Source organism: Malus domestica, chromosome 05 (genome assembly GCF_042453785.1).
Source record: "Malus domestica chromosome 05, GDT2T_hap1".
Taxonomy (NCBI): Eukaryota; Viridiplantae; Streptophyta; class Magnoliopsida; order Rosales; family Rosaceae; genus Malus; species Malus domestica.
This window is the reverse complement of record NC_091665.1, coordinates 4,143,595-4,162,448: the sequence shown is the minus strand read 5'-3', so window position 1 is coordinate 4,162,448 and position 18,854 is coordinate 4,143,595. Positions and strand designations below refer to the sequence as shown.

Genomic DNA, 18,854 nt, shown 5'->3' with positions numbered 1-18,854 from the left:
CAAAGTCGTAGTTGGTCTCTTCTTATGTTGTGATTCATTGTGTGTTTTGTCCACTAGTCCTGATCATAACATGGATTTTGTATGATATGATGGATTGTTGCAGTGGAGTAAATTTATCCCTTATATATAGCCACTAATATTTAGGGCTAGTTTTATGCATATGCTTTCTTTAATCTACTATATATAAAAGTTGTTGGTTGAATGCAAAAGACTGTTATGCTTATATGGATACCATTTCTACTGCATATTTGATTAGAGGAGCTGTTGTGCAAACAGTTGTATAAATATGGCATCAGCTCATCAGTTTATGAATTGATTAATTTCAAAAGAAAGCATGTTTTGATTTTAAAGGATAATATATATGCAACTGGTTTTATATCTACACTATCTATGCATCTTTCAAGTAAAGCATCTGGTTGAAGTTGCAAATGGTAATATATACATTCCACTCTCCATGTTTTCATCACAAAGACTATATATGCATGTATGTATTGGAGTTAGAACCAAACTTATGGTTCACGTTTTCAAGCTATATGTCTACTATATTAATAAACCACCTTATGTTTAGAGTTGGAATGATTATATTAGCTACATATATCTAATTCGGATAAAGCAGTATTTTGATGTACTGATCCTTTATCAACTATACAAACACATCTTATTTATTTCTTAAAAGTATTTGAATCTATTTGTGTTGAATTAGTAGTCACAAGTAATTACTCAAATAGGATTAGAGTTGTAGTTGTGCATTTAGTGATTTGCTTATACATGTGAATAGGACTTTATCAAGGTGGTGGATTCTTGTGTTAATAATATGGAGCAATGCTTTGGAATCCAGGTAGGGGAAATACGACAGACCTTTACAGAGATTGATTTTATTAAATTTTGTGAAATATTATATTCTTCTTATTGATCTTGTTGTTGATTAATGGGATATGGTTTGCTAATTGGATAATTACTACTCTTGGGTGTTTACTTGTTATTGTTACAGAATTATTGGTGAAATGCTATTCGCTGAGAATATGTTGTGGTACATGTGAATGATGAAATGAGATTATTTGTGCATCACTCATGTGTGAGAATAGTTGGAAGTTCGGTGTTGAGGAAGGAATTCTGGAAATGAGGGTAGATGGAAATATCTTTTGTGTAGTTGAGCCAAACTCTTAGCAGGTACCAAATCTTAGGTGAGCCCACAGTGCACAGATTCTTTAAGGGTAATTCGGGACTGGCGATGAAGAGTTTAGGCAAGATGACTAACAAAAGGGGAAATCGGGATGATTGAGTTACAGGGGGTTAATTTGTATATTATAACATTCGAACCACCTCTGCAGGGGTAAAATGCATGGTATGGGACGTGCAGGTCCGCATGTTTTATTATATAAATTAACGGGGGTAGCCGAAGAGGTTCAATTGCATTCATGCATTATTATCAATAATGATTTGATATTTGGTTATATGATTTCATGACACTTAATTTAATATTGTCAATTTATTGTGATAAGATTATGTCCCTACAGAGCTGTTAAAGCTCACCCCTTTATTGTTATGCAGGTTAAGAACTAAACAGTAAAAAATGGTAGACAGGATGAGATCGGATTAAGTGTGAGGATAAAATTTTGTATTTATTTATCTTAGTCTTGTAAAAAATAATTCTGGATTTTTTTATAAGAGGAATTTTATTTTTCACTCTGTTATTTCAGTTTTATTTTATTTATTTAGTTTTTAAACTCACGTTTCGGATTCGGGTTTGAGTTTTTATTGCCGATTCCGGGTCCGGGGCATGACAATACCACTAAATCAGAATACAAGCGGAAGATATAATAGAAGTGATATTACAAGTGATGTCAAGAGCAGAGGAGATGACACCGAAATCACTGGTAGGAGAATGCCTCGTAGCTCGGACCGTAAGCCTCGTTCCTATTTCCTAAGGGGGCACAAAACAAACATGAGTGGACCAAGTTGATATAAGTAGTACAAACATAGTTATTTGATAACGTACTAACCCCCAAAGTTTTATGAAAACTAATAGCATAATATGTGATAGGTTTTCCAAAAAACCTAGCATGCCATAAAACCTTTCGTAAAACAAATATTATATAAAGTGTGCTAATAGTGTACTATATCTCCCGGCTTGAAGCCAATATAAGTATCTCTCGGCCCGCAGCCATATATAAGTGTCTCTCGGCCCGCAGCCAAATATAAGTATCTTTTGGCCCGCAACCATATATAAGTATCTCTCGGCCTGCAGCCAAATATAAGTATCTTTCGGCGTGCATCCATATAAGTATTTCTCGCCGTAGGGAGAACAATGACCACTAGCTAAGCACAAAATCATTGAACATAATATATTTCTAAAATATATATATATCTCAACGGAGCTCAGTAGCTCAAACAACATATCATAAAAACATGTTCTAAATAGTATATAGTCATCAATCATATATACTACAAAGAATGGTAAAACGATAAAGTATGGTATTCCAAATTATCTCAGTAAAGCATGATAATCATAAAATGTAAATCCAATTTACTCATAAAAACGTAACCATTAAATCATGCTTTTTATGTATGCATTTCTAGCAGTAAAATATGCATTTTAGAAGGGGTCCACTCATAGATACTTCACCGTCGAAGAGCCACACAAACTAGCGAAGACCGCCACAATAAATGCACCTAAGCACATAAAGGGTCCAATTAATAAAACTCTACTCAAACGATTGAATTTGGGAAAACGAAAGTCAAAAACGGATTCAGGATGTTGGAAAACATAAAAAGGACCTTGGGTACCCCCACGCGCCGAGATGGGTCCCTCGAAAGTTGGCCAGAAAAATCGTCGGTGCCGTCGTAGACAGTGGTTCGTGTGTTCTACGCGCCGGCCAATACCAGCTCTTGAGCACGGCCTGGCTTCTTGGATTCGACCAAGTTGGGACGGATCCGAGTTGGATCTAGGCTTGGGCTTGGTAGGGTTTGGGCTTGGGTTTGGTGGGCCTGAGCCTCACAACTGGGCCGTGTTCAATGACCTAAAAACCTGGGTTCATTTGGGCGAAGGCTCGTGTCATCTCGGCCTGTAGTCCTGGTTTTGGGTGGGTTCAAAAGGGTTTTGGGTTTGACAAATGGGCTGGTTCCACGGCCCAATAACCCGGTTGGGATTTGGGTTTTCAGATCTAGTTAAGGGTATCGGGTCTGGCCAACTCGGTTTCAGTGAGGGAGAAGACCAGAGCTTCCCAAGCTCCGATCGACTCCGTTACCCCACTAAAAACGACGATCCACCTCTAAAATTGAAGCTACAAGAGAGGGGAAAAGATTCGTACTTGAGACACGTCGTGAGGTGGCATGAGTCGGCCAGATTTTGGCTCGAAAGCCATGGGCTCGCCGGCGCACTTCGTGAGCTCTCTGTGATTCATAGAGGAGGAAGGAGAGAGATAGTCGACACCGATGGTGATGGTGGTGACGTCATTGCCATCGTTGTCAACTTGTGGTACGAGAGAGAGAGAGAGATAGAGAGTGTGAGCTAAGAGAGAGAGAGAGTGGCTCGGGGGAGAAGAGAGGAAAAAGGTGAGGGATGGGGGAGCTACCACGTGGCAGGCAAAGAGAGAGTGAGAGTTAGGAGAAAATCCAAAAGGGGATTCGGATTAGGAAGAGGATAAGAGGCATAACGGTAATTTCATAAGTTCGTTAATATGAAAATACACATAGTTTGGGACGGGGTTTCACACAGACTAATGAGAAAATCTTCATTCTTCTTCATAATAGAAGATGAGTTACACTTGTGGATAGGGGTGGGTTCAAAAAACCGAAAACCGAAAAAAACCGAAAACCAAACCGAACCGAAACTGCCAAACCGAACCGAACCGAATCTGGTTGGTTCGGTTTCGGTTTTTGAGGTCTGGAAACCGAACCGAACCGAAAAAAAAAATCATTTATAAAAAAAAAAAATATGTTGGCCGCGTCAAGGTTTGAACCCCTGACCTGCGGGTTGGGGTAAGGTGCTGCTAGCCAACTTAACTGTAGGCTTTGTGTTGTTGTAATTGTACCAGTAATATATTTATAGGTTTCTTATGTTTAATGCTTTATAAAATTTCTTAACTTTACAAACCCTAGCCGACGTCTCACTCCCATTTCATTTCAGATCTCACACTTCTTTCTTCCGTCCGCTGCTTCCTCAGTCTCTCTGTCTCCCTCTCTCTGTCTCCCTCTCCCTCTCCTTCCTCTCTTCCTCCAAATCACTTTCTCTCTAGTCTTCTCATGTCCTCTTCACGGATTCCTTCTTCCAAATCATGATTTTCACTCGCCCCTTTCGAGACCCGACGAAAAGAGGAACTGTTAGAGCTTGTGATGATCATGGCGATTTTGCTGCAGCAAAGGTTGTGGGTTTTATTTATTTGTCAGTTCATGGGTTTTTAATTTTATGATCATGGCGATTTTATGGTTACCCATTTGAAATTTATGTAATTTAAGGTGAAAAAGTTTGTATTTTTCTTTGAATATGTTTCGGAATTTTCTAGATCTATTGTGGACTTGACTATGAATTTGAATGTGGGCACTGGGCATGCGATATTGGAGTCCGATTATGACATTTAGACGAACTTATTTGCTTTTTTTTTGTGTTTCGATCTGCATCTTAATTTGTTGAATTATTTCATGATTTTGTAAATTTTAAATTTTTAGAATTTTGAATCCTGGCGATGTACTTGAAGAATATATGTTTTTGTATTTGCTTAAGTTTTGAAAATTTGAACTCGATCTGCTTGATCATAAGTAGTTGAATTACTTGAATATATTCGGGATTTTGAGGTGAGAAAATGTATATGTTTGGTTAGTGAGAAAATGCATGAAGGTAAAAGGTTAGTACCTAAAATTGCTGAGTTCAAGTTTTTCGGTTTGTTGTAAAGTTTTAGCAAAGACCCATTGGGATTTTCATATGGTTCTTCCTCTGTGTAGTCTTAAAAAGGGAATTAAATTCTTTTGCGTCTCTTATTTTGTTTATGGCTTTGTATTTGTTTTCCATAGAGGAAAGGCTACTTTGAACAATGACCCAAATACTAGGCACTCTGTGAACCAAATAAAGAAATGGATGCTTGGCATATAACTCAAGTAATGTTGTGGTTGTTTTGCATTTTTTGGATGAAAAAAAAAAAAAAAAAACCCGAAAAAAAACCGAAACTGAACCGAAAAAAAAACCAAACCGAAAAAAATTTGGGCCGAACCGAACCGAACCGAAATTTCGGTTTGGTTTTGATTTTGGTAAAAAACCGAACCGATAAGAACCGAACCCAGCCCTACCTGCGGAAGGCAAAATATTAGGTACAGAAGACAAACATAGGAGTTACACTTACACATTGGTAATTATACAAAACTAGCTTGATTACTCCACCTAAATATTATTTGGTTAGCGGTATTTTGACTAAAGTGTAAAATACATTGCTCAAACAAATATATAACATCTAACTCGGGTTGTTGATCAAGATGGCAAAGCAAACAGAAAGTGGTCAATTAGTGATCAATTCTATTGAAGATTTGATAATCTTAAACAAACTAAAATAATCGGGGAAAGAACGGCGCCGGCAGGCCCTAATGCTTGTTTAACATACCAGGGCTAATATATGTAATGTCATGCTAGATTTTTCGTTGCAATAAAAATACACTATCTTGTTTTATTGGTAAGTGAGAGGTCTTAGGTTCGGTTCTCGCCAAAGACAAATTTGAACCACAATATATTGATAGCCACCAGATCATACTAGAAGCCGTGGAACTTCAACTCCCATTTGAATTAGGATGACAAACTTGTCAAACAACGTTCCCCGAATTTTCGGTTTAGACACTTTATGTGTGATTAGTAGTGAGTTGTTGGTCCAACTCTTAAAACTAGATCGATTTTTCCTTCAATAAATTCAATGGAAAAGTTTCACGTGGACTAAGGAAATGTTCAAAGTCTAGGTTTTTTGTGTTGCCTACAATAACCTCGCCAATCAACATCCTGAATTAGAGAGTATGGTTGGAGTATAAAATTTTCAGGGAATCCTAAACTAACTTTATAGTCCTTTTAATTAATTCTCAACGGACCCATTAGTGATGGAAAAGAAAACTAATGAAATAAGCTTGAAAACTTTAAGTTTTAATGATAAGGACAAAATAAAGGGTAAAGTGAATAGTACCAGGATTGACGTTTTAGTGTAAAAATATGATTTTTCGTTAAAGTGTACAGTACCGGAAGCTTTTCGTTAAATTTCCCATTTTCAAATTCACTTACCTTGCAGTCCTTGACATCTACCTAACAATTTGAATGGCACACGCACTACAAATATTGAAAAGCTTTCCAAATTGAAATTCATGCCCCTTTCAATGAGTGCCTAGAAACTAATGGCATTGAACAAGACATGGAGATATGGATATTAATTTTCAATTCCTAGAACCAATATTGTACGACCAGGATGGATAGACAGTTTGGCATTTCGATTGTACTTATGGGCACGTTTGATACACAAGATCGATTTGCCTCGGACTAATTGTAGGGAATGGTTTGAATTGGTTTGGCTTGGACTAATTGTAGGGAATGGTTTGATACGCAAGATCGATTTATTTTGTTTTGGTGCCTACCTACAGCTAAACCTGACAATTTCTTACATGATTAGTTGACGCAACACGTAAACAACACAAAAATAACGGGTTTTCAGATCAAAATGATAACTAATCAGGATCATTATCGAGTCAAAACGATAATTAACGGGTCCTTAGCAAATTTATACGAGGGTGACACACGGGTAATCCATTTCGACACATTAAAAAAAAGTTGTTTTGATGATTTTCATTTTTTAAAGTACTGAAAAAAGGTACTATAAAATACAACAATCATAGTGCATATGTATATATTGTGTATTAAATATGTATTATTGTATTATTATTCTATATAATATATGTATTATTATATTATTATTCTATATAAATTAAAAAAAATTAAATTTTAGTTATTTATTTATTTTTATAGTATACTCTTGTTGATAATTGCAAGTGTACAATATCGTCCAAGTAATATAATGATAAGTAGAGTGTCGTTCAAACAAGGATCGGATTAACCTAAATTTACTATTGAGATTGACTTCAAACTAAACTTAAATAAAAGATGGATAACGATGACAAATTCAAATATGCAAAAACCCAAACGAAATTGAAAATATCAATTGAACAAACACGAAGTAAAAATGAATGAATTATGAAAAATTAATATATTGAAGCACTAGGACATCAGGTCCCTCATTCTCAATCCCATCTAATCCCGTTATTCATATTAAACTCAATTTATTCCCATGTTGCTAGCAATTATCCCTTGATTCATCAATATTTTCTTTCAGAATATACTAACTGTGTTTCTAACTATCTACCCATGCTATGTCTAGCCACAGAAGTAGATAATTGAATCCCTTTACGCTAAATGGATAATTTCACAATACTACACAAATCATAACCAGTATGTCTACTCAATTATGTAATTCATGGTAATCGTTATGAGAAGCAATCTACTAAACTCAACCTGTCAGTCCCAATGTAGTTCTTCACACAAATAATGACCAGTTATTTGATAACGATAAAGCACAATAACAATTACTCAACATGGAAAACAACCGAGATCAATGTGAAATAATAAGAATTAGATGTTCATGATAAGAGTACACCCTAATCCTAGCAAAAGGACTTAGTTCATGATTAAACTAATCACAAACATGGATGAATTCGATAACATAAAGAAACCCCAAACCCCAATTCTGGAATCGTATGCGATAAACCCCAAAACTGCCACCCTCTCTCCAGCGTTTCTCCCACTGGAAGGCTGGAATCTCCTTATATCCCCCCTTTGCGGTTGCTTCTCATCTACTCCCCCGCAATTGGAGAGAAGGGTCGGTTCCGTACATCCCCCGGTTGGACTTTTTTTTCTCTTTTTTTTTTCTTCTATCCCTTCCCTTTTGTTCTCTAATCCACATGCTGTTTTTATGAAGCCCAAATTGGACTTAATTTGATAAAGCCCAAATTCCAGCACCACTCTCACATAGCATCAGTCCACTTCGTTATTCTTTCGTGCTTTCCTTGTAATTCTTCTAAAAAATCCAGTTTTCTCCGAAAAAATAACTTCTATAAAATTCACACAAAATACATCAAATCCAACTGTTTTATATCAAATCATGACTAAATTAATAGGTAAAAGAGATACAAAATATACCTATTATATCAACCTAACATATACTATAGGCGACGAGTTAGATTAAAAAATTATAAAACACATTAAAAATAAAAATATCAAGTAATTTAAAAATACCAAACACATTAAAGCATGTGCAAGGTTCCTTAACCTTGAAACGTAACTCCCTTCATTTTACGCATCATTGAACATTTGGTATTTTGTAGTAATGTACTAATATTTTTTCATCAGGCTCTTATTTTGGTGTATGTAATACTTAAAAGACAAATGTTTTTTTTTTAATTTTTTAAATTTTTATGTTTTGAAGTAATATTTATGTGACAATGTAGTGTGCATATCCTAATTTAGTATTATATTTTTCATTTTTTGGGGGTCAAATTATGTTTTTCATTTTCATTATTTATAGATGTAAAATATATTTTCTTTAACAGGTAATGGACTGGGTCATATTATCTGATAATATTAACGGGTTCATTTCGACTGGGTCATATTACCCATTTACTTTAACGGATATTACACGACACGACCCGTTAAGATATTGGGTATGTCATGAAAACAACATGAACATAAGAAATACGATACGGATGCCCAGTCTACCTACCGCTACTTCAAATTTTGGGCATTTTGTTAATGGGGTTTATATTTTGGAAAAAGCCATTCCTAGTGTAGCTAGGAGGCTCTTTATTTTGGGTTAAAAACTTTTTTGGTTACTGTGTGTCTTTAAAATTTATTTTGTTCATTGTGATTTTAATTAAGCCAATTTGATTATTATGTTTTGCTAGTTTTCAATTTTAGTCACTTTTGTTAACTCTCTGTTAAAACTAGCCTCGTGCCACATTAATTAAATGATAATGTTTTGAATTTCTATTTAATGGAGGGTATTTTTTGGTATTTCAAATATTTTACTATTGTGCTCTTCTCAATTTATATGTAGAGAAGAGGGTGCGACAGTGGTGCTTGGGGTTTCCAAATTTTTATTAGTTTTTGAAGTTTCAAAATAAAATAAATTTATTTTTGTTTAGTTGATACTTAGATATTTTACAATTATTTTAACAAAAAGTTAACGGAAGTGACTAAGGAGGGTGCATCGAATTAGGAGTTTAAAGGATTTTCATATACACTATGTGAATTTTGAGTGAAATCAATAGAATCTTAGGTGAAAGACTTGATTTCCTAAAACTTAAAAAGCACTATAAAATCCCTCCAAATCCATTAAAATCCTTCGTCTTTTAAAATACTTTAAATTCAAATTTTAATTGCATACAAATGTTTTATAAACTACTTTAAAATTTGGAATAAATACACCCGAATTTCTATGAGGTAACGTGACATAACCAACATGCTTCGATCTAGGTCGGGGTGTGTCATTTTATAAACTCTTTTAAACTCTTAATTATATGCCCGTGAACTTGTATGTATTCATCTAAAATCTTGATTGAATACATATGAGTTTGTAAACTCTTTTAAAATCATTTGAACTCCTAATTGAATACACCCCTCCTACGATTGGAAACTTTGAAAACATATTGACCAAATTACTAAATTGAAAATACAGTGACAAAAATAGACGAGATTAAAAAGGTTTTTAACCCCTTTATATTTTTTGGAAGTGACTTTTTTTTCTCTCTTTTACACAATGGAACTCATGTCTAATTTTATGCGTTAATATTTAATTTTATTTAACCAAATAACAAAAAATAAACAAAGTAATGTTGGGAAGAAAATGATGTCTGGTTATCATTTTTTTTTTTGTAATACAACCATAAAATTTATACTAATGGAGTATGGGTTGAGTTGAGCCACAAAATAAGTGTGACAACCCGTTATGGAGTTTTACAAAACAAAAGGGTATTTCGGTAATTTCATGAAAAATGGGATATTTTGAAATGGTTACATTTTTGGTGTTAAATGGTGTGCCCAAGGCCCCCCTGATTTTGGTCCCCCCGACTCTCCCCTCTCATTGCCTGTCACGTGGCATCCCACTCCCCTCCCTTTCTTTCTTTCTCTTTTCCCTCCCCTCCCCGTTAACCACTCTCGGACCATTCTCTCTACTCTCCGTGCGCTTTCCTTCTCCTCTCTGAAAACAACACACACACACATACACACCCATACATACTTATATGGATGCACCAAGTCGCCATCTCAGCGAAGGAAGAAGGATCCTCAATGGATACCAACCTTCGAACCCATAACCTCGTGGAACAACGACTTCCTCCTCCGGCGAACCCTCAACCATGGTAAGCTTCTAGAACCCTATAGATCATTTTAGGAGTGAGTTTATGACGTCTATGAGTAGTTTTTGTGGTTTTTGGATAAAGAACTGTAGGGAAAGGAAAACCCAGTTCCCGGCGGGAAACCGTAGCTTTCAGGTCATTTCCCAGCCACGGCTGGCTACGGGATAGGTACAACATTCTTCCTCTCCTCCATAGCTTCATTTTGGTCTATGGTATGACGTGTAATTGTAGAGTTTGGGGTTGACCGGAGCTTGGAAGCTCCGGCGTTCTTCTTCGTGCAGACCGGGCGACCCATGGCCTGAAAACAGGTCGAGTCCGACTCATCACCTTTAGACCGGCTCAACTTGTTGGGCTATGGAACCCGGTCCTTTGGTCAGCCTAACCCCGTTTACCCCAGACCACAAACCCTCAAGCCCAAGCCTAGTCCTACGCTACCCAAACCTAATTGTACTCGGCCCAAACCCAAAGTGGAATCGGATCCAAACCTTGGGCCATGCAACTGGCCCAATGTCCAGCCCAATTCCATTTGAGAACCGATCTAGCCCATTGACCCGGCAGTTGACTTGACCCAGATGGAATATTTTGTGGAATATTCTTTGGAACATTCTTGTGTTAACTTTTTGTTGACTTTTTCAAAATTTGCCCGGGACCCCTCTTTGGGTAATTCGACGTTCTGAATCCATTTATGACGTCCGTTTCATGAAATTCAATCGCTATGGTATAGTTTTATTAATTGGACCCTTTATGTGCTTAGGTGCATTTATTGTGGCGTTTTCGTCTTCGCTAGTTTGCGTGGCTCTTCGATGATAGAGTATCGGTGAGTGGACCCCTTCTAAAATGCATATTTTACTACTAGAAATGCATACATGAAAAGCAAGATTTAATGGTTATGTTTTATGAGTAAATTGGATTTACGTTTCATGATTATCATGCTTTGCTGAGAATATTTTGGAATACCATGCTTTATCAATTTTACGTTCTTCGTAGTATATATGATTGATGACTATATACTATGAATGTGTTTTCTGATATGATGTTTGAGCTACTGAGCTCCGTTGATATATATTGGAAATTTATTATGTTCAATGACATGGTGCGTACTTTTTTTATTTTTTGAACAACCCAAGGCTAAGAAGCCTAACAGAAGCAAGAGAGCCTATGACGAGGCAAAAACAGCGAAGCTAAACACAAAGTAAAGCAGTGAGCGGGGATACAAACCACAAACACTTGCACTAAGTAAAAGTGTCACCCCAAACCCACCACAAACGGCTAATGAGGACAAGGAAGACCATCATTACATAAAACATCAACTAATGAAGATGGGGGTCTATTAACCCACACTAAATGCGTACTTAGTGGTCACTGTTCTGCCTATGGGGCGAATGATATTTCTATTGGCTTCGGGCCGGACATTTATATTAGCTTCGGGTTAGGCATTTGTATTGGCTTCGGGCTGGAAGAGATAAGTAGATGGCTTCGGGCCGGGAGATATTTGTATTGGCTTCGGCCGAGAGATATAGTGCTTCCGGCGAGTATGATACCATTATTTAGCACACTTTATATAATATATGTTTTATGAAAGGTTTTATAGCATGCTAGGGTTTTCAGAAAACCTACTACTTATTATGCTATACTAGTTTTCATAAACTTTGGGGGTTAGTATGTTATTGAATAACTATTTCAGTATTACTTATATATCAACTTGGTCCACTCATGTTTTGTTTTGCGCCCCTTCAGGACTTAGAATCGAGGTGTATAATCTCGGCGTTAAGGTGCTCCCACATCAGCATCTTCGAGTCCTCTTGGTGTAGGACCCATTCTTTTATTCTTTCAATTTCATATTATTTCTTTTTTAGTACTCTAGATTAGTGGTATGCTCTGAACACATTCCTTATTTTCATATTCATTATATTTAAATTCATAACTTTTATTTATGTTCATTACTTCTCATGCATGTTAGTATGGTTTCGTCACCTTCTGGTGTCGGCCAGCGCGTGCCTACCCTGGTGTTTGGAGGATATCAGGGTCGGGCATGTCACTAAGTTAGCCATAAGAATTTGATAGGCATTCATAATCTACGGAAGTCAAACCTATACATCTTATGTACAACTGCGAGGAATACCATTGGACTAAGTGGCACAAATCCAAAATCTTATTAGTTTAATACTTATTTTTTGCAATGCCCCTGAAACTCGATTTTGATCTTATTTTGCACCCGGAAACTCGAAAGTCGCCACTTTATACCCAGGAACTCAATATTTGCTTAACTTTGACGAGATTTCTTCTTTGACGCCAAAATGGCGTCAAATGTGCTGACATGTCAGTCATTTTGTCATATTTGGCACTGTTGGACACTAAAGTTGTGGGATCATGATTTTCTAGCAACTTAGGTGGCAAGAAGGACCGAAATGTCCATAGCCCATGAAGTTCAGACAATAAGACTAGTCAGACTTCCTAGTTAGAATCGGAGTAAGCTATTCCAATGGGCTGACTAGTCAGAGGAGTAGTCAAATAGCCATTCCGTAACATGTATTACTTGTCTTCCAAGTAAGAAAATCCTAATTCAAGTTAAATTATGATATCTTAGAGATTAGGCAACGTAATCACTATCCTATGAGGATTGGATTGGATATATTATCCTAGATTCCCTCATAGATAGTTTTTCGATTTAATTGGGATTACACTTCTTACAAGGACTTTCAAGATCTCTATAAATACCTTAACTCGAATATTTATCTCTCTAATTTGGCACTCCCCATATGGTCTGATATTCTCTACAAGACTACAATACACATATTCTCTATATGTCTGGTACAATTTCACAGATCCCATATATGCCTAACAAAGATGATGGTGAGGTTGGGCTCTACCCAAAAAAGCTTGATCCAAAACACATACATGCCAAGGAGGAATTAGATTGAATTTGGATTGATGTGATGAGGAGCAAGTCTAAGGTGAGCAAGAATTTGGTGAAGGAAGGGGAAGTCGAACTCCCGACTGAAACAACTCATTGAAAAAGGTTACCAACCTCGGGGCGACCGACTAGGTTTCTCCTCTGATGCAGGCACTCAAATTACGATGTCGGCTGGGATAAGATACTACTTATTCAGTTCCTTTAGCCACGAAGGAGATATGACGTTGGAAGTATTATCAGCAGTATAATTCGCAACATCTTAGTAATAAAGATCGATGGAGAAACCGACCTGATCTCAGAAATGAGGACGGGGTTCTCCCGCCTATCCAGGTCTAACGCATTAGCTAGGCTAGATAACACCCCCAGATAGTAAGAGGAATCCAAAATGTTATTCCTGATCGTCTCTTCCGGTGGTTCACGGTCGGAGTCATTCCCCTGGTTCTGCTCATGAGTATCTCTAGTGGGCTCCTCGAGAATGGGAAAGTTTTCTAATCCTAAGGGATGTCGTGCACTCAGCTGGTAAAAGAGGTTATTACCGAGTCCGACGGGTAAGTAGTCTTCGAGGGTGTTGGTTGCATCCATTAGGGCGTCAAGGTCGACATTGTCGATCCTAAACGAGTAGTCATAGTCTTACACCTCACGGTTGGTGTTCGCCGAATCTAGAGCGGTCGTCATCGCCTATGCTCGGTATATCTGGGAAGAGCACACCCTATCCTAATCAAGGAAAATACCAATGTGCGAAACTAATTGGAGTAATGTCAACAAAAAAGGCTGGGGATTCTTCGAAGCAAATTCTTGATCGCTGGGAGAAGCCGAGATTTGGGGGGGGGGGTGAGATTCTATAGAGTTCCATTTCTGGGAAAAAAGGAAAATGAGAGTAGATTTCCTCGGAAGTGGATTACATACCCCGATTAGCCTATCATGGTCGTAAGAAAGGAAACGCCAAGGTGCCAGGATCGTGACACATTGCTTTGCGATCATTTTGCTTCTCGAAACAGACAAGAAGTGAAGAGACGTCGCGGCGCATGAGGCCACGCCTACCTGCACCGCATTTAATGAAGGAATGCTTGGGACGAGCAATAGATAGGACAAAGTCGACCGGCCATAAGCAACTTCATGATCAAGATAAAGCCCTTGACCAAGGAGTTGAGGGGTTTGTTAACACTGGGCCCATTTAGGCCCATCCAAGGACATAAGCCCAAGAGATGGCTAGGAAGCCCAAAGACTAAGGGTTCTCAGCAGGCTCACTCAACCACTCAGGCCGACCAAGATACAACACAGACTAGTCAACCGAGGAGAACACATGGGAACATTGACAACTTTATGGTACAGGTCTCCGTGAGCAAAAGTACTTGAATGCTACTTAACAACATGCATGCCCCAACAGAGGCCTAGGTCGCGACATAAAGGTCGTTGGGGCAGTGTTGGGCAAGGTAACCATGATCCGAGTAGGTGAAAAGCTGTTAGTAGTCCGGTACAGTGGGATGGAACATTAAATGCTGGTTTGAGAGGTCCCAAAGGGGGAGAGGCTTATATAAAGGGTAGTGACCTCCATTATGGAGGATTGACAAATCAGAGAGAATATAGTGAATGTATTAGCCGAGCACAATATAGCCTTGGAATCAATAGATTGTGAAGGAACATAGTGGATGTAACCCAGATTTGAATGGTGAACTACTTACATCTTAAAGTCCAACTTCATTTAAGTTCAATTTATTAGCCCACCTAAAACTATTTATTTAAGTTTGTTAACCTTACAGTTTTGAGCGTTAACAGTTAAGAATCCGAAGCACAAAGTAAACTTAAATAAATAAAATGAATCTAAAAATTAGGTAAACAATTCTTTTTATTAGAACAAAACGAACCAGTGTGGCAAATTAAGTTCGAGTCTTCAACAACAATGAAACAAACTTTGAATACAACGTGGACAGTAAAAAACATAGTATCAGGTACAACAGAATAGTACAGAATTCGGTTGGAAAGGAAAAACACACTACAAAAAGAAAATTGCTAAACGTCGGATAACCGTGAGTAATGCAATGCTCCCGTTATTAAGCACTAATATCTTTATCCAACGAATATCAGGCGATATTTTTTTTTTTTTTTTTTTTTTTTTTAAGCTTTTCAAGTTTGTGTTTTTTTTTTTTTTTTTTGGGAACTTCTAATTAGTAAGAGAGCTGAAGAGCTTCATCTTTGCTTAATCCTTCCACCACATTCCGTATACGATTTGTGACTAGCAGTTCTGGATCCCTAGTTGTAATGATGATTCTGCTCCCCAGACCAAACCAGTCTCTCTCTCCAGCCAACAAAAATATTTGGTCTGATTGGTCCACGTCATCAAGAACGAGAAGAACCTTTTTATTAAGCACACAACTCTTGATCATATTCTTTCCTTCGTAGACGTCGTAGACGCTCGAAACTTGCATAATATTTTCCTTCAGAATGGATGACAAAAACTTCTGTTGCAGATGAAGTAAACTCTTTGTTTTGGCAACCTCTCCAACATCTTCAAGAAAGCAGCTAACTTGAAAATTAGGGGAAATTCTGTCATAAACTAGTCGAGCAAGGGTTGTATTACCTGTCTCATGAATCCCTTGTATACCTATAAAGCGAACATCTTTTGCCTCATCATTTAAACGTAAATATACTTTCTTCAGTTTATTATCAATTCCACCTGACTTGGGCGTGGAATCTCCCTGCAGTTTGAATGTGGGGTTAACTCTTTCCCACACGTACTGGACAATTTCTTTGATAAGGTCTGTTTCATATCTGTGACAAGGAAAAAATTATCAGACAGTAATAATATGAATATAAATTTTTTTAGTACATCCGATATTTTTGCACGAAGGGAGATGGGTTCGGCGAAACTATACAATAGGCAGTCTAATTTGGTATCGAATTCACCATCCACGAGATCGGAACCTAAGACCTCTCACTTTCAAGTGAAAAGGAATACCATAGTGCTGAGTGGCTGAATATAATTAAACATATCACAAGTAAATAGAGCAGAATTTAGTAAGGACTGTTTTATTGACATCCCATAATTTTGTTGAGTGCACCTCACTTACTAAAAACATCCCATAAATGATTTTTAAAGTAAAAATTAACTTAATACAACCACTTAACTTGTCCAAACTACCATTTCACCCCACAGTACCTAACAACAATATGTTCAACACCAAATAAACATCATATTCGTCGTCTTCACCAAAGTAGTCTTCAATAACTCGTCTTTATCTTTAGTACAAAAAGAAAATGTTTATTCTCTTCTGCACACCTAGGGTTTCATTTTGTCTTCAAGAACTCGTCTTTTGTTTGTTTATTCCTTTCTGCACACCTAGGGTTTTGTCGATTATAGGGGTTTCAGGTTTTTTTTGAATTTTGAAGTATTAGGTTTCCTAATGACCTTGAAAAAAATCAGGGAACTAAAGAGCAAGAGAGAGTAATTCTACAGTTCGAAAAAATAAATGTAAAATAATTTCGAAGTATATGCATGTCCTACATACAAGTTCTTCATGCTGGATCATGTATTGAATATCACAATTATTTCAACATACCAGATTCTTTTTGAATTGTGTAAACGATGGACTTGTAGTGTGTTTAGAAAATAAAATTTTATTTAGAAAATATGCAAGGTTACCTTTTTTTTTTCACCTAATTACCTGAACATTGTTTTTTGTTCGTGCCAATATACTGCTCGACTTAAATTTTGGGCTAAATTGGCTAATTGTTAAAAATAAATCAACGGGTTAATACACGATAATTAGCTAATTGGTACATGAGTACTAGGTGGATTGGTAGTTTTCACTACTTTTAGGCGAAAATGCTCTTTAAAAGGGGTCACATGACTTACAGAAAAAAATGTTGAGAGATTTGACGTTTATTTTTTAAGTTACATTTCATAGATTATTTTTTGTAAAATATTACTCAAATTGGAACTGTTTCAAGCATCTAATTGAGTTTAAAAAAATTGACGAGTATTATGTTCTAAGAAACTTTAAAATTTTATCACGACAATTAAATAGGCAAATGGTTTCCAATTGAATTAATTTTTTCCAAGGATGATCTACAAATAAAAACCTAAAAAATATACCAACTCGGATATAAAGTTCGATGTGGTATGAGTACCACAACTAATCCCCATTTTCTTTTTCAAATTTAGGAATCTCCTCCCTTAAACGCCTTGATTGTTTAAATATAGTCAATATAAAGTTTTTATTTATTTATATTAAGGGTAATGCTAGGAAGGATAACATTGTAAACTAAATTGACAAACTATGTGTTGCCAATAGGAATTAAACACGTTAATCAACACTTAAGTGATAATTCAATCATCAACAACTACATCATTTAGTTCACAAATTTTAGTTAGAAATTTAGTCACCATAGTATTATCCTTGTATTAAATTAGAGCAACAACATTAGTGGATTAAAAGTTAATTATTAGGAAATAAAGTAACCGGTGGGAGTCAAATTTGCAACAGAATGAATAGACATGAATTCTTCCGCTATTGCAATAAAATGACATATGTGCCAATATAAATTTGTGCATGGTAGAACTAAAATGCAACTTTAATTTAAATAGAATATGATTTTCCTTTGATCTATTCAAATGAATAGGGGTGAATATAAAAATAGAAAAGAGGAGCATCAAAGTCATTTTCTTTCAAGTATTTACCTGTCCTCCTTTAACGTCCACCCGGCGAGTTTACCGACTTCTCCTAAAGCATCTTTCCACAGGCGCACATTCTTGCTCTCTTTCCCGAACGTTTTTTCATGGTCGGTGAAGGCTTCAGCAAAACTCTCTCTTATATGTCGTACATCAGAGGGATTCACATGAAAAAAAATTGGCAAAATGCTTGTCCCTTTCTCTTTCTTGCATTTAACAATATGTGCAAGTTCGGACAAGCACCAGGTGGAAGTAGCATACTTTTCCGAAAGGACAACGATTGCAAACCTCGATTCTTCGATTGCCTTCATGAGTTCTGGATTAATATTTGTCCCTTTTTCAAGCTTTGGGTCGTCCCTGAAAGTTTTGACGTTTTTGTCCTGCAATTTTTCATACATATAGGCTGTAAAACTTGTGCGGGTGTCTACGCCCCTGAAACTCAAGAACACGTCGTACTTCCATTGACAAGTTGTGTTGCTGCCGGATGCCATTAGAAAGTGGTTTCAATCGAATAATCACTGCGAGAAATTTAATTTGCAAGTTAGTAATTGTATCTCCAAACTGATGAGTTATAAAGGAATACAAAACAGGAGGTATAAATATGTGCACGGCACCAAGGGAGGTGAAAGGACTGATGGAGACTAGAGTGCAGAGGGAAGAAAAACTAGGTCTATGCGCGTGTTAGGTGAAACTGAAAATACGTAGAAAGAGGGCTGATGACTTTTGGTGAAAGAGACTTCTGACTTTGGGGAAAGCGATTGAACTGGGAAACGCATAGGGGATACTAGAAATATAACCCGCGCACGTTACTGCGGAATTAGAAACCGTATGAAAAAAAATGATTCA

At 36.8% G+C, this 18,854-nt stretch overlaps 1 protein-coding gene and 1 long non-coding RNA gene across 2 annotated transcripts; one reads left to right on the top strand and one right to left on the bottom strand.

The window, feature by feature from the left end:
• The first annotated feature begins 10,139 nt into the window (after nt 1-10,139).
• LOC108169537 (uncharacterized) lies at nt 10,140-12,115 on the top strand. Its single transcript, XR_001785794.3, has 3 exons — nt 10,140-10,428; nt 11,180-11,242; nt 11,553-12,115. It is a non-coding gene; the product is annotated as an uncharacterized lncRNA (long non-coding RNA).
• Nucleotides 12,116-15,167: 3,052 nt separating this feature from the next.
• Nucleotides 15,168-18,642, bottom strand: LOC103402158 (TMV resistance protein N-like). The gene is made up of 2 exons (XM_008340894.4): nt 18,018-18,642; nt 15,168-16,108 (listed from the first exon to the last, which is right to left on the bottom strand). Exons 1-2 carry the CDS (start codon nt 18,497-18,499, stop codon nt 15,505-15,507), a joined length of 1,086 nt encoding a protein of 361 aa, XP_008339116.1. The 5' UTR covers nt 18,500-18,642; the 3' UTR covers nt 15,168-15,504.
• Nucleotides 18,643-18,854: the final 212 nt, after the last annotated feature.

Coding starts and splice junctions, on each gene's coding strand:
- LOC103402158 (XM_008340894.4), bottom strand. CDS start 18,499: ATGGCATCCGGCAGCAACACAACTTGTCAATGGAAGTACGACGTGTTC. Junction 16,109..18,017: donor TGGACGTTAAAGGAGGACAG/GTAAATACTTGA, acceptor TCCTTGTCACAG/ATATGAAACAGACCTTATCA.